The 15,565-nt window shown below is 53.6% G+C and overlaps 1 protein-coding gene across 1 annotated transcript; it reads right to left on the minus strand.

Moving 5' to 3' along the window:
- Nucleotides 1-313: 313 nt before the first annotated feature.
- Nucleotides 314-13,963, minus strand: EPS8L1 (EPS8 like 1). Its single transcript, XM_053608036.1, has 19 exons — nt 13,615-13,963; nt 12,007-12,047; nt 11,776-11,834; nt 10,990-11,151; nt 10,540-10,689; nt 10,037-10,119; nt 9,395-9,656; nt 8,994-9,120; nt 8,732-8,820; nt 8,565-8,639; nt 8,303-8,451; nt 7,260-7,401; nt 7,116-7,144; nt 4,101-4,233; nt 3,907-4,020; nt 3,594-3,699; nt 3,251-3,425; nt 2,741-2,873; nt 314-2,648 (listed from the first exon to the last, which is right to left on the minus strand). The coding sequence occupies exons 1-19, from the start codon at nt 13,629-13,631 to the stop codon at nt 2,562-2,564; spliced, it is 2,133 nt and encodes a 710-aa protein (XP_053464011.1). The 5' UTR covers nt 13,632-13,963; the 3' UTR covers nt 314-2,561.
- Between the last annotated feature and the right edge of the window lie 1,602 nt (nt 13,964-15,565).

The following is a 15,565-nucleotide window of genomic DNA, read 5'->3' on the forward strand; positions in this document are numbered from 1 at the left end:
GTTGGGAGGGAACTTAAGGAAGAGTGACCGGTTGGAACAAAGGTCCCAAGCCAGGGCTGGTATCATCATAGGCAAGGTGGTCAGTGGAGAGGCTGACAGTATAGGATCAGCCAGATAAGACCCTGGGGGCTGTGAATGTTGAGCTGGAGCTTAGGTTTGGCCATCAGTGCCTTTGAAACAATTGTCAACCTTTAAACTTGGAGCACTTTACATATAAATATCAGGAGTTTTGGCTTTTGTTGGAAAAAAAGGAAGCTGTGAGCTTTCAGTCCTGCCTGCATGGCAACAATTGACTGTAGCGGAGTAGAAGGTGTCTTAGATGGGGGATTTGTTCGTTCAGTCATCCCTTCTTTAATAACTGCTGGTCACATTCTACTTACAAGGTCCTATTTTACCCTCTGGTGTGACAGTAGTGAACAAAACAGGCAAAGACCCAATACCTTTTAGAAGGGAAACATCTGATGCTAAAGCAAATGTGCTTCAGGTGGTGGTGCCATGGAGGGACAGGGGGGGCACATGCACCTATTTCAGGGTGGTCTAGGTTGGCACCGATACTTGGAGGTCACAGCGAGTGAACTGTGTAGGTGTTTGAGGGTAGAGTCCTCTGGATGATGAGAACCACATGTGCAAAGGCCTGGAGTAGAAGCATGCCTCCTGTGCTGAGGTGCAGGAAGGAGCAGTAGGGCTGGAGGAAGTAGCAGAGGGTAGATGAGGTTAGTGGGTAGTGGCTGGCCATGCAGAGATTTGGCCCTGGTAAGGACTTGGGCTGTGAAGGGGCCTCGGGTGGCAGGCTTTCATTGGTCCTTCTGGCAGCTGTGCTGAGAACGGACTGGGACTTCGTGATGAAGACATTACTGGTACAATCCCAACAAGAGACAATGGTGTTTTTGACCAGGGTGATGACAGTGGAGATGGTGAGAAATGGTCAGATCCTGGGAATATAGGAAGATGTGGCTGCCAGGATGTTTCCATGAGTTGGTTTGTGATGGGAGTAGGGCTGAAGCCTGGTTTACGGGTCTCTTGTCTGGTTCCTATGGACATTTCAGTTTGCAGCCTAGATGTGAGCCTAGATATGTGAGCCATAGGCCATATGGAGGTAAGAGAAATGCAGCAAGGAGGTTTGGGTCCCTTGCATTTCTGGTACCTCTCTTAGAAATGAGGGGCAGGGCCCCAGCCAAGAAGTTGAAGGATGATTGCACACCCTCTAGGGCCAATGTTATTCTGGGGAGAAGGAACAGCATGAACTGAGGCCTGGTAAGAAGAGGGAATGAGAGCCCTATAGCCTAGGAAGCCAAAGAGCCTGGCAGTCACCAATTCTTGGCCCCAAGCTGGGGCTTAGATTTTGTCTGATGGACCATGGGGAGCTAAGGCAGGTATGTGAGTAGGGGATAGGGGCAGGGCTGATGTGGAAAGGGGTCTTGGATGTCTAAAATGGTCAGGTTCTAGGCCTGTAGTCCTAGCACTCTGGGAGGCTAAGGTGGGTGGATTGCCTTAGCTTACAGGTTTGAGCCAGAGTGAGACCTCATCTCTAAAAATAGGGCACTGTGGCAAGTGCCTGTAGTCTTAGCTGCTTGGGAGGCTGAAGCAAGAGAATTGCTTGAGCCCAGGAATTTGAGGTTGCTGTGAGCTATGATGCCATAGCACTCTATTGAGGGCGACAAAGTTGAGATTGTCTCAAAATAAATAAATAAAAAATAAATAAATAAATAGGACATATCTGAGGCTCCTGGAAACTGAGGCAGGAGGCAGAAAAGTAAGGACTGAGAGTCAGAGCTTCTTCCTGCCTGGGCTGTTTCTCTGATTCTGTCCTATTCTGGAGGGTGCTATCAGGTGCCTCAGGTAAAAAGTGAACTCCAGGGAGACAGGCTGGAGAGCAGAAGGAAATCTGATGGGGGAGCTTGGGAGTGGAGCAGGGCAGGACCAGAATGCACAGAGGAATGAGGATGTGAGAGATGAGGCTGGAGAGGTGGGCAAGGAAACATGCAAGGCCTCAAATGGTGGGCTACAGAGCTAAGAGGACAATGGGCAGTCAGGGAAGGGTTTTGAGCAGGGGATGGTGTTCACAAAATGGGGCAAGCTGTAGGACGGAATAGGCTGTAGGCTCAGAGGTCAGTAGGAAGCCTGGGTTGAGACCCTAGGGGTGAAGCAAAAGGTTGAGAGAGACTATAGAGGTGAGACAGCCTCCTATGAGATGGGCAGGTTTTTGGGGTCTCTGGTAGCCAGGCAGAGAAGGGACAGCAGTTGACATTGCCCGCTAAAAGGAGGCTGTTTATAGACTGGGCAGCATATTACAATGCGCGGGGCTCCTGAGTCCTCCTCTCTGGGGATGCCTACTAGTGCATTCTATAAATTGTCTCTGCGCTGCCCCCTCCTCCCCCAGACAGTCTAGATTTTCAGGAGGGAACTCCAGCAAGGATTGTTCAGTGTGTTCCCTAGGATGGAAGACCAGGGCAGGGACTGATCAGCAATCCCTCAAAGGATCAACTTCACTGGTGGGAAGAGTCTGAAGAGTCCATTCTCCTACGGGGCCTTGTCACTTTTTGCAAAGGAGCCAAGAAGTGTCAAATGACCTCCATTTCCATCTCGCCTTCCACCTTCTTCTTTTGCTTCTCCATCACCACCTCCAGCTCTGACACTTTCTCTTTGTCCTGGAGTGGGGTGGGGGAATCAGGACCCTGGTTTCCCAGGCTTTGGCGTTCCTCACCCCGTCTCAACCTGGGAATGAGTAACCCCAGCTCACCTCCAGCAGCGCGCGCTGCACAGTGACCTGGCTATACACACGTGTGCCCTCCTCCGGGCTCACCGCCCGAAACTCCTCCTTTTGCAGCGAGAAAAGCTGCGCCCCAGTCAGCACACCCAGGGCGTCCACGGTCCTGAGGGCAACGGGAGCCAATCACTGGTTATGCTGGCCTGCTTTGCTAATCATGCCATGCCCACCTGCCCTTTGTCAAATCAGAACAAGACTAGCTAAACCAGGGCGCTACGTAAGTAAAGCCCCACCTACCACTTGCCATGCGCCATTGCAGGGCGTGGCTGCACCCTGCCTTCAGAAGGGGGCCGCACTTTCCAGAGGACTCCAGTCGGAGTTTGGAGAAACACGCCAATCACAACCTGCCATGGGTGGTTCCATCCCCACAGACCCTTGCTTCTGGCCAAAGCCACCTCCCCGCGGTCTCCCGACTCCGGGCCAATCGGAACGCGCTGCTCCCAGCTTGCCTAGGTTACTGCCACAAACTGGCTCCTCACTCACCCAGAGCTAAAGCCCTTGGCTTGCAGCCAGGCGCGAACCTCCGAGGCGTCCGAGCGCGGGCTGAGCTGCAGTTCCTGGGCGCGGGGCCCAGGGACTGCGCGGCTCTGGCCCGAACGGCCCTGGGCCAGGCGGGCCTGCAGCTCCTCGTTGACACTGAGCATCTGGGAGAATTTCTCTGCAGGTGAGAAACCAGGAGGGAGGGAGTCAGGGCGAGGGGTCCTGGGGCCACAGGGTCGGAAGCCTCCAGCGTCCCCAGGATGGGTGAGGAATCCATTTCCTCTTTCGGAGCCGCGGATTCCCTGTCTGGAAAGCGAGGACAAAGTCTGCTCCCCTCACTGCTCACCTTTCTCGCTGGGGTCCAAGTTATTGAGGCTATCACAGCTATCCCAGTGGGGCCGAACTGGAGTAGGAGCTGGGGCCAGGGCTGGTGGGGCAGGAGGAGTGCTATCCTAGAGGGAAAAGCGGGGAGAGTACCTTCATCAGGGAGACGCCTCAGAGTCCCAGCCCCCAGCCCCTCCCTCTTCGGGAAATCATTTAAAAAAACAAACTGAAATCCAATGAAAGAAATTTCATGAATTTGTCACCTCCTCTGTCAATATCTTTGATACCTGAACTTCTCAGGACCCAACATCTGCCCCCAGCCTCTCATTCCTCACCAGGCTGCGGTCAACCTGGGGTCCAGGGTGTGGTGTCAGGATGTTATAGGGTACATAGCCTTCCTGTCCTTGCTGGTTCCGGACCTTCCACCACTTGCGTCTGTCATCCAAGACCTGGGTGCAATATGAGAGGGCTCAGAGCCTGGGTCTGCAGCTCCGGCCAATTAAGTCCCTCAGTCTTGTACATTACTAACCTCCAATATATCCCGTTGTTTGACCGATAGCTCACTGCTGTTGCGGGCCTGGAAGTCATAATTACACAGGACCCACTTTCCTGCTGGCTCTGGCTCCAAGTGGGGCTCAGATTCCAGTTCTGGATCTTGGTGACTGAGGAGAAGCAGGAGGGTTTGGAGATAAGGAGACAACCAGCCCCATTGCCGTGGGCTGCAGGGTGCTGGTGTGAGCTGGGGTTAGAGCCAAGCAGGGGCACAGCCGGGGATCAGGTTAATACTGTTACTAGAAATCTGAAATTGGAATAATAGCTTGAATATATTTTGCTCCCCACCTTGCCTGGCATCATGCTGTCAGCATATGATATGGGTACTATCATATCATCACTTTCATTTTATAAATGAGATCACTGAGGCTCAGAGAGAGAAAATCATTTGCCCCAGATCATGCAGCTAGAAACAACTGCTGTTTATTGAGCATCTATTAGGTGCTGGGCTCTTGTATCATGACAACTCATGAGTATAATAAAAACAGTAGCTATCACTTATGTAGCACTTACTGTGCACCAGGTGCTATTCAAAGTCTATCACATAATTAGCTGATTTTCTTTATTTTCTTTCTTTCTTTTTTTTTTTTTTTGCAGTTTTTGGCCGGGGCTGGGTTTGAACCCACCACCTTCAGCATATGGGCCAGCGCCCTACTCCTTTGAGCCTTGACAACCCTTAGCAGACCCATGAATTTGGACCCTCAGGTCCTTTCTCCCCCAGAAACTCCATTGTCATCTCCAATTTTATAGATGAGAGGGCCAAAGCACTGTGATGTAAAGGTTCCAGAGCAAGAGAGTGGCATAATCAGCCTGGGACCCAGGCAGTTTGTGTCTGAGTAATTGCTTTACTTTGCATGCCTCTGGATTTGAACCTGAGTTCAGTCACTCAGCAGGGGTCCTCAAATTACAGCCCGCAGACCACATGAGGAGGTGCGATTGTATTTGTTCACCTTTTGTTTTTTTACTTCAAAATAAGATATGTGCAGTGTGCATTGGAATTTGTTCATAGTTTTTTTTTTTTGAGACAGAGCCTCAAGCTGTTGCCCTGGGTAGAGTGCCGTAGCATCATAGCTCACAGCAACCTCCAACTCCTGGGCTCAAGCGATTCTCCTCCCTCCGCCTCCCAAGTAGCTGGGACTACAGGTGCCTGCCACAAGGCCCAGCTATTTTTTGGTTGCAGCCGTTTGTTTGGCGGGCCCAGGCTGGAGTCGAACCCGCCAGCTCAGGTGTACATGGTTGGCGCCTTAGCTGCTTGAACCACAGGCGCCGAGCCCATAGTTTTTTTTTTTTTTTTTTTGTAGAGACAAGAGTCTCACTGTACTGCCCTCGGGTAGAGTGCCGTGGCGTCACACAGCTCACAGCAACCTCTAACTCTAACTATAGTCTGGCCCTCCAACGGTCTGAGGGACAGTGAACTGGCCCCCTGTTTAAAAAGTTTGAGGACCCCCGGCTGAGCTTTGTTTTGTTTTTTTTTTAAGACAGAGTCTCAGCTGTCACCCTGTGTAGAGTGCCATGGCATCATAACTCACAGCAACCTCCAACTCAGGCTCAAGCTATCCTCTTGGCTCAATTTTTCTATTTTTAGTAGACATGGGCATCTCGCTTTTGCTCAGGTTGATCTTGAACTTGTGAGCTCAAGCTATCCACCCACCTCAGCCTTCCAGAATGCTAGGATTACAAGCGTGAGCCACTGCACCTGGCCAGCCTTGAGGTCTTAACTACTAGTCCCTGGAACATCAAAGACTTATCACCTTCCTGGAAGGGATTATCATTGTTCCCAATTTCCCTGCAAAGAACTTGAGGCTCAGAAAATGTGGCTTAAAAGTAAGAGGTGTCAAGCTCAAGATTCAAAAGGCCAGAGGAGCAGGGAGGAGGGTTGCAAAACCAGGCAGCTGAGGGCAGGGCAAGACTTCAACTCTGAACCCCAATAAGAGAGACCTCAGCCCGGATCAGGCCTACCTGTTCAGGGGAGAGGGGGGGTCTTCAGAGCCGCGGCACCCCCTGTGTGGGGCCAGCAGCTCCCAGCACGCTGTCCCTGCTAAGACCCTCTGTCTGGAACTTCTAGACCCTCCCTTGTCTCTGTTTTGTTTTCTTCTCATCCCACATTGCTTCACTCCAATCTGCTTGCCTAAGGACCCTAGAGTTTTGGCCCCTCTACACCCTCCTTTAGGACTCCCAAGTCTGAACTCCCACTGCTTAGCAGAACCATGAGTTTGGGTCTCTAGTTCTTTCTTTCCCCAGGGACCCAGGAGTCTAGGTCTCAAGCTTCAATTTCTTCACTTCTTTTTTTTTTTGGTTTTTGGCCGTGGCTGGGTTTGAATCTGCCACCTCGGGCATATGGGGCGGCACCCTACTCCTTTGAGCCACAGGCACTGCCCAATTTCCTCAACTTTTTAACCCATAAATCCGCCCAGTCTGACATCCAGCAGGGACTTAGACAAGACTTTAGCTCCCCAAGCTTTTACTCTCTTAGGGCCCAGAGATGCTACCATTCCTAACTTCCCCCAGAACCTTGCCCCGATGCCCTTGAAGTCTCAAGCCTGCTCCTCTGGGTCTCCAGGATCCCAAATAGACTTGAGCTCTTCTTCAAAACCCAGAAGTCCAATTCCCCAGCCTCTTCTAAAACCCAGAGCTCTGTCCTTGCAGGGACCAGGGCACGGAGTTTTCCTGCTTTCTTTCCACCTTTTGAGGACTCACAGGTCCACTTTTCTGATTTTACCCACTCCCAGCCCCTTCCTCCCTTAAGCCCTGGCATATGGGCTTTCACTCCCTCCTCCCATTGGCCCAGAAATCTAGACCCTGCTCCCCTCCCTCCCTGCTTCTCCCCCCTCTCCCAGCCCCTGCCCTCTTGTCACCACCTCACCCACCTGAGAAGAACCAGGAAGACGGGAAAAGGCAGAAAAAAATGGGAGGGGCTGAAGTCAGTGCCAGGAGCTCCTGGGACACAACCCTCCTAGGCACTCCCCTGTCCCGCTCAGAGGCAGACACTCACCCATTGACAGCGACCTGGGGGGCGCTTTGCTGCAGGAAGTAAGAGAACAGGTTCAGGCAAGGCTGGCCTGTGCCCCTATCGGCTGGCCCTCCTGCTGTGTCACCTGAGGGGAGCTCGCTGCTCCCTGGAAAGCCTCAGCCTTACCTGCCGGCGCCTCCGCTCGTGCTGTAGCTGTTTCTCTACTGGGTCTTCCCAGGTGCGGCCCTGCGGGTCGGTGGCCGGGGGTTCCCAGCCGCTGTAGAACTCGGGGCTGTATGGGGGTCCCTCCTCCAGGGGTAGCCCTAGCCTGCCGCCAGGGACAGGGCCAAGGCTCAAGGATCCTGGTGTGGCCCGACTTAGACCTGTTACTAACATCACTAAAGTTTTTCCCTTGCGCTTATCCTTATCCTATCCGTACTATTCTAACCCCGCCTCTTTTCTCTAAGCCCAACTCACATCAGTTATATTTCTTTCTTTTTTTTTTTTTTTTGTAGAGACAGAGTCTCACTTTATGGCCCTCGGGTAGAGTGCCGTGGCCTCACACAGCTCACAGCAACCTCCAACTCCTGGGCTTAAGCGATTCTCTTGCCTCAGCCTCCCGAGTAGCTGGGACTACAGGCGCCCGCCACAACGCCCGGCTATTTTTTTTTTGGTTGCAGTTTGGCCGGGCCGGGTTTGAACCCGCCACCCTCGGTATATGGGGCCGGCGCCTTACCGACTGAGCCACAGGCGCCGCCGCCCCATCAGTTATATTTCTAAATACAGCACTTGCACTCTAGTGCCCGGTTCAGCCTTTAACTCTCACTTCTGATTCTTTTACTCCTTTCCCTATTATGTTCTGTCTACAAATGCTCAGGATCTCCGAAGTCACAAACACAACCTTCTGTAGACCTTGGGGCCCTTCCACGTAGCCTTGCTACATTTATTGAAGCCCCGCCCCCACTCACATCCTGCCGGTGGCTCTAAGCCCGTCTTTTGTTCCAACTGATTATCTCGTTCAGTCTTAAGCCTTTCCTTCACGCAAATTTCTGGTCTTTTCCCCAATAGAATCCTGGCATTTGCCCTAAATCTCTCTCCCCAGCTAATTCTAGCCTTTAATCCTGTTCCTCCTAGTCCCACCTTCTTCACAATGACCTCGCCCCACTTCCTTCCAGCTTCTCATGCTCCTCCAATCACTGCGCCCTCTGCTTCCCAGCCCCGCCCCTTACCCTGGGCGGGTCCATGAATCCCCGAGCGAGATCCAGAGCGCGTTTTCCAGCGGAGTGACGTTGTCTCGCAGCAGTGCCACGGCTTCGCACGTCAAGTGCGGCCGCCGCACGCCGCTCGCGAACTCCGGGCCGCCAGAAGTGTTCACGATCTGCCAGGGCAGCGAAAGCAGGCGTATCGTAACGTCAGACCCTCTCCAAGTTCAACCCAGATTCTTGCAGCTGCGTTAGAAGCTAAGGGCGTTGGGGTGGGGGTGGGGCTCACCATCTGCAGGGGTCCAAACAGGAAGTGCAGCAGGTCTGGGGACGAGGGGTTGGCGATGTTGCCGCGCAGCCGGGCCTGGGGTGGGGGGGAACGTGTAGGTATCGGGGCGCGAACTGGTCTGGTTCTCCATCTCCACCTCCCGACGTCCGGGACGCGCGCGTCCTTACCAGCAGGCTGAAGGCGTACTTGATTTTCTGGAGTACGTCGGTGTACTCGGCCTCCGTGGGGGGCTTGGCCCGTAGCGTTAGCAGCCCGTCTGCTCGTAGGGGGCAGGCGCGGGGATAGGGTCACCGGCGCAGCGTCAGACAGAGAGAGGGGACAGTATACACCCAGTGAGATCGAGATGAGAAGACAGACCTGGCAGGAGGCGAGAGGGGAGAGCCTGGGAGAAGCGAGGGTATGCAGCATCTCACGCGGGACGTCCCTTACCGCCGGCTGCCCTGCGCCGGGTCCTGCGACCGCGCTCGCGGTGCTCCAGCACTCGGGCCGCCTCCGCCGACTTCTGCAGCCTCGACACGAAGTTCTCAACGTCGTCGAACACGTGGTTCAGGATGTCCTGGGGGTAAAGAAGGGGAACGTTTGCGTTCCTGAGTCCCAGCCACTCAATCCTGTTGAAGCCCAGAAACAGATCACCCTAGAAAAGCCCCAGGAACCTAGTCGTCTGCCCCAGGGAGCCAAGACCGACTCCTGAACCCAGTCCCGCCTCCAGAACCCAGAGTCTGACATGATTGACATGATTGACCCGCCCTGCAGTGGGTCTGGTACCCATGCCCTAGCCTCGCCTCCAATCAAGTGGCCCCAGCCCCCAGTCCTGGCCTCTCTGCGCTCACCACGTCTCGCTCCGCCTGCAGACTGGCCAGGTCTGGACCCCGGGGACCCAGATCCAGGGAGGTCGGGTCCGCGCTACTCGAGGTCCCGGCTGGGACAGGCTTTGGCGCCTCCTGGGCCTCAGGAATGGGCTCTGCTTGGGGTCTCCCGCGGGCTGCAGCCGGCTCCACTGTGCTGATAACCGCGCGGACCGACGGGCGGCGCTGCAGGGGCGGGGTCTCTGCAGCAGGCGAGCGGCAGCGCTGCAGCTCTTCTTGCGTGGCCCTGCGGAGGGAGAAGGGGAAACTGAGTCTGAGTCAAGTGAAGAGTCCAGGGAGGAGGAAATTAACTGCTTAAAACAAGAGAGGCCCTGAGGCTCAAAAGGGTCAATTAGAAACCCAAAGAGGTAGGGAGAAATCCTATATGGGGAGGGGAGAACCTCTCTAAGGGAAACTGAGGCCAGAAGGGCGAGAAGTCGAGCAGTAGGACAGGGGAAAATAGTGTCTTGGAGAAGGGGTCAGCTTGTATGATAGGTACATTGCGCTCTAGGCTGGTGGTATCAGCTCATTTCTCAGGTAAGGGCACTGAGTCCCACAGAGGGGAAACTGGCTTCCAGAGATCCCGCCCACCTCCTTCCCTCTTCTCTCCCTCTCCAACGCCCTCACCTGAGCGCCGCGGCCCTGCGCTCGCTGCGGCCCGAACGGTAGTTGTGCAGAGCCCCCTGGATGTCCTCGCGGATCAGCTCCGCCTGCCAATTACGCGATCAGGGCACGCCTCCTATACGCCCTACCCACTGCCCGCCCGGGCCACACTCCTGATGGATTACCAGGCCATGTGCTGTCACGCCTGAGGAGCCATGCACGACCAAGCCCTGAATCTATCCCTTCCTTAGGCCACGATCCTATCCATGAAACCCAGTCGGGTGGGTCCTCTTACCCAGACCATGGTGCCCCATAGTCATTTCCAAGTTCTGTTCAAGTCCTAGGAGTACTCAAGCGCTCAGCCTCCCACTACATCCAGCCCTTCTGTTCTATCTTGGCCCTGCGTGGTGTCCTCGAACACCTCCCTACCAGCACTTCTTCCCAGATCTCGTCCCCACTCCTAGCCCTGACCCCACCTTAGCTCCCAGGCAACGCCGGGCTACAGATGGGATCCGCAGTGCTCTCACCCCCAGGCGCAGGCCTTGAAAGAAGTGCACGTCCGGCTGCGCACGCTCAGGCTCCTGGCACACGAGCAGCAGCAGCGAGTGGTTCCGGCCGGGTGGCACGACCACATCACAACGTACGATGGCGCCCAGCGGGTATGACTCCAGTTCCTCCTGTCGGGTGGCATGGCGGGGTAAACTGAGGCCTAACACCGATACTACTACTAAATGGCAACGGCAGTGCAGCCCAGTGGGTACCAGCTCTGGGCAGGGCAACCTCACGAGGTTAGGAATGGGAAGAAAGAAACACCCGCGGTTCAACAGATGAGGCCAGTATGGCTCAGAAAGGGGAGCTGGGTCCCTTGCCAGAGTACCCAGAGGAAGGGCATGTAGGAGCTAAGACTCCCACACAGATCCCTGAAGTCTCTGCACACGCAGACCGGACACTGCTCCCAACCACGTGCCCCCTGGCACCTTGGAGGCTGGGTCGAGCAGGGTGACGTGGTCGGGGGACACACGCAGCAGCATCTCCTGTGCCCAGACTCGGCCCTGGCTGTCCATGACGGCCAGCTTCCTGGAGGCATCCTCCACAGTGTGTACCCCATCCTCCTCACCCAGGCAAAATGTCACCAGGTGCTGACATAAGATACAGAGAAAGCAGTGAGTGCTGGGATGATGCCAGGTGGTCTCAGAATCCCCTAAAGTCGGACTTCCAGCTGCAGACTAACCATGACTCCTCCAGGAAGCCTTCCTGGATCACCTGCTCCACAAATCTGCTCCTCCTCCCTGCCCTCTGATTCTCTTCATTGGAGGGAACAGCTCCTGTGTCTGCCTTCTCACCAAGATTGGAGGCTCCCTGGGATTATATCTAATTCCTTCTAACTGCCTCCTTAGGTCTCCCACGGTTCCCTCTGGCACCTCAGTTAGAGCTCCTGGCACCCTATGTCAGTATGTCTGGACCTTGCGTACACCTTGCTTGTTCTGGACTGTGTCTGATTTGTTCCTGTGGCCTGCCTGTCCAGCACAATAGCTGGTCCAGAGGAAAGGGTCCCAGATTTGAGAAGAACTGAGGTCGTTAACTTCAGATCCATGTCTGAGGCAAGGCAGAGGAAATCTGTTTTGTTGATGAGCAAACTGAGTTTCCTACATTCTTTCTGCTTGGGACCCAACTGCTTTCAACAGCCCTATCTATCTCCTTAGGTCACCACCTTTAAGTAGAAGATTCCTTTAGAACACTCTGGGACAAAAGCCCAGACTCACATTGACTGGATACTGAGATACATCGGCCATGACCACAGTGGAGTAACGCTTCCTCTGCTCTGTGGAGGGAGAAGGAGAATGAACCCAGGGGTCTGGGCCCCAGCCCCTCCTCTCTCAGATCCAGGAATCTGGGTGCCCAGCCTTTCTTCTTCCAAGACCTTGGATGCCAGGTACTCAGTTTCCCCAGATCCACCTTCTGGGGGCCTAGGGTTTCTTTGCCCCCATACTCACCATAGATGGACTTTGCACTTGGCTTTGGGGCAGCTTCTGGACTGTTGAAGAAAAAAGGAGGTGAGAGGGACTGTGGAAATTTGGGACATGTCCTATGGGAATGCCAAGCAGAGAAGCAAGGACTTAACTATGAGGGTAATGGGGAGCCATGGAGCGTTCTGAGCAGGTGAGCTCAGGGCCAGAGTGGGACTTTAAGAAGACAGGTAAGGTGGTGGTACTGGTGGTGGGAAGTGTGGTCTCTACTGTCACATAGAGCTACATTCAAATTCTCTGTCTGCTACTTCCTTGCTATAAGACCCTGGGTAGGGAATAGAAACTCTTTTGCCTCAGTTTTCCTTTCTGTAAGATAGCATCCATCTGGTGGGGCTGTTGGGCAAATTCAATCAGATAATGCAGCTGACTTATTCTGAAGCCTCAATAATTATTATCATTCTTATGATGATGCAAAAGGCTTAGTACAAATAGTTGCTCAATAAATGGGAACTATTCCAATAGCCTTAGTAGTATCTGGGGTAGATAGGGAATTATCTTCTTCCCCTCCCACTCCCATGCACCAGGAGTTTTCTGGCCACATCCTTTTCTCTCTCCTGTCCCCAACCACTTCCTCTAGATCACCATCTCTACGAGGAATTCTTTATTTTTATTTTTTTTGAGAGAGAGTCTCACTTTGTTGCCCTCAGTAGAGTGCTGTAGAGTCATAGCTCACAGAAACCTCAAACTTTTGGGCTCAAGTGATTCTCTTGCCTCAGCCTCCTGAATAGCTGGGACCATAGGCGTCCGCCACTACTCCTGACTGTTTTTAGAGATGGGGGTCTCACACTTGCTCAGGCTGGTCTTGAACACGTGAGCTCAGGCAAGCCACCTGCTTCGGCCTCCCAGAGTGCTAGGATCACAGGCATGAGCCATCTCTAAGAGGAATTTTTGAATCCTTATTTCTTCAGAAATAGCAGAAGCTAAGTACTCAGGTGGGGTTAGGGTTGAAGGGAACTGAAAAACCCTTTTAGCCAAATTCTTGTTTCTCATCTCACTCCTCATCCTGCTCCTACCAGACCTGTCTGATTTGACAATTTGATTATCTCTGGGCTGGAAAGCTCACTACCTGTCATGCAGCCATTTTCTCTCATCTCTCTTTCGCCCTCCCCCTGCTCATTCTGGGAGTCTGCATTCTACCCATCCCCCGATTTTCTAGTAAGCGTCAATATTTAATTACAAGATAATGACAACAATAGCAACAGTGGTCCTGTGAGTGGAGCACCTGCTGTCCTGAGGTTCTCTGCTGAGGTCTGTGTATGCTTGATCCTGCTAAGCTCAAAAAAATGCCCCTGTTTCTCAGAGGAGGGCTAAGGCTCAAAGAGGTGATACTCTTCCACCAGGGTCACACCACTGCTGAGTGGGAGTTCCTGGATTTGAACCCAGGCCTGTCTGCTCCAGAGAGAGAGATTCTAACCACAGACTGGGCAGGGAGGGAAGCAGCCCAGGCATCCTCTTGAGTGGCTGGGTCCAGAGCTGGGGGAGGGGGGCCTGCTGTTAAGAGGATCTGTGGGTATGGGTGAGGGGTTGGGGGCAAGTGTGATGGGGCTGGGGGCCCAGTGGGCAGGGGAGACCTACCTGGTGGTGGTGCTCATGGTGCTGAGAATAGTGAGCTCCTGCCCACCTGGAAGTGCCCTGGGAGCCAGCGAATATGTGAGGGCTTGACCTGGCCTGCAGGAACCTCTAATTCCTGACCTCAGACCTAAGGGTCCTGCCCCAAACCCTCCTCCCTCAGATCCAGGGCTTCAGGTCCCAGCCCCTCCTTCTTCAGATGCAGGGGTTTGGCCCCCAACCCCTCCTCCCTCAGACCGAGGGGTCTGGGCCCCAGCCCTTCCTCCGTTAGACTCACGGGTTTGGTCCCAATCCCTCTTCCCCCAGACCCAGGGGTCTAGGCCCCCAGCCCTTCCTTCCTCACCCCTTTCCCCTCCAGGACCCAGATCTCTCACCTGCCGGTCAGGTTCTGCCCTGCTCTCAGCTCTCTTTACCTTTTCAGGCTGCTGGCCCCTCCCCCCTGCCCTCCCAGGGCCATCCCGCCTCCGCATACCTGAGCATTCACCTGGCACCGCCAGGCTGGAGTGGCCCAGGGGTGGGGCTGTCAGACCCAGGAGGAGCCTGTGATGACTTTAGGGGAGCTGGAAATTCGACTGTTTACCCCCTTAACAACAACAATAATAACAGTAATTTGATGTCATGCTTGTTCACATGTCAGGGTTGAAAGCTCCATCTTAAATACTGCTTGGGATTTTCCTCACAACTGGGGGAAGCTGTAGGTTTGCTTTCCACCCAGCTGAAGAGGAAGCTGAAGTCTAGAGAGGTTATGTGACTTGTTTGTATTGCTTGGTCAAAGGATGTGTGGGGAAGGGGGATTTGAACCTGGTGCTCACTATCTATCTCTAGGACTGGTGTTTGTTACTGTTCTGTGGACATCTGTTCATGGTCACTGTCTCAGCCAGCGCCCTCAACCCCCATCCCTCCCCTTGCCTCTTCCTTTGGAAATTTCCGTTAATAGTCTCCTATTATGAAGAAAGAAAACATTTAGCTCACTTAGTGCCTGATCAAGGACATGGCAAAAACAGCAAGCTTCTTAGGCATGAACACCTTTTGAAAATCTCTTTTGGAGAACTCCCTGTGTGCCATGGTCCTTATTAACCAAGCTATACACATCCTTTCTTCCCAAAACCCACTGAGGTGGGTGAGTGTGTGTGTGTGTGTGTGTGTGTGTGTGTGTGTCGGGGGCCCTTCCATTTTACAGATGAGAACTGAGGCCCAGAAAGGTTAAGAAACTTGCCCAAAGTTACACAGGCAGTGAATAGATGGGAATGTCAGTCACCAAAGCCCAGAACTCACAGAGTAGGTCAGGGAAGGACTTGCCCACTCTTAGCCTTTCTTGTTATCCATAATTCCCACCTGGTTTCTGCCACCACTGAGTCTCACTTGGACCACTACCCATAGGCTCCTAACTGGCCTCCCTGCTCTGTCCTCTGTGCCCTTCCATCTAGTCTCAGTGCAGATACCCTGTTGAAGCCTAAGGCAGCTCGTGTCATTCCTCTGCCCCAAATCCTCCGTGGCTCCCCATTTCTCTCCGGATACAAGCTGAAGTCTTACAAGACAGTGAGAGACATGACCCTGATCTCGTCTCTTCTTCCTCTCCCCTTCAATCACTTGGTTTCAGCTCCTTGCTGCTCCTTGAACATCCAGACCCAGAGCTGCCTCAGGGCCTTTGCACTTGCTGTTCTCTCTGCCTGGAATGCTCTTCCACCAGATATCCTCATGGCTTGCTCCCTCACCTTCTTCAGATCTTTGCTCATGCTCATGCCCATGTCACCACCTCAGAGAGGTGTGGCTGACCATCCTGTTTAAAAAGGCATCATATCTAACCCCTTCTTTGTAGTCCTTCCCCTCTCCCTGTCTTTATTTCCCCCTACTCATCACTTTCTTACATACCATGTTACCTGTTCATTTTGTTTGGTTTTCCCTTGTTCTTCTAAAAATATAAGTTTTGTGAAGACAAAGACTTTTGTCTGCCCCC

Source organism: Nycticebus coucang, chromosome 10 (genome assembly GCF_027406575.1).
Source record: "Nycticebus coucang isolate mNycCou1 chromosome 10, mNycCou1.pri, whole genome shotgun sequence".
NCBI classification, from domain to species: Eukaryota; Metazoa; Chordata; class Mammalia; order Primates; family Lorisidae; genus Nycticebus; species Nycticebus coucang.

Bases quoted from the DNA above. Each gene is read 5' to 3' on its own strand.
- EPS8L1 (XM_053608036.1), bottom strand. The intron at 11,152-11,775 runs GTGAGTCTGGGC...ATCTTATGTCAG, and splicing joins TATCTCAGTATCCAGTCAAT to CACCTGGTGACATTTTGCCT. The intron at 9,657-10,036 runs GTGAGGGCGTTG...CTCCCTCCGCAG, and splicing joins CGCAGGGCCGCGGCGCTCAG to GGCCACGCAAGAAGAGCTGC.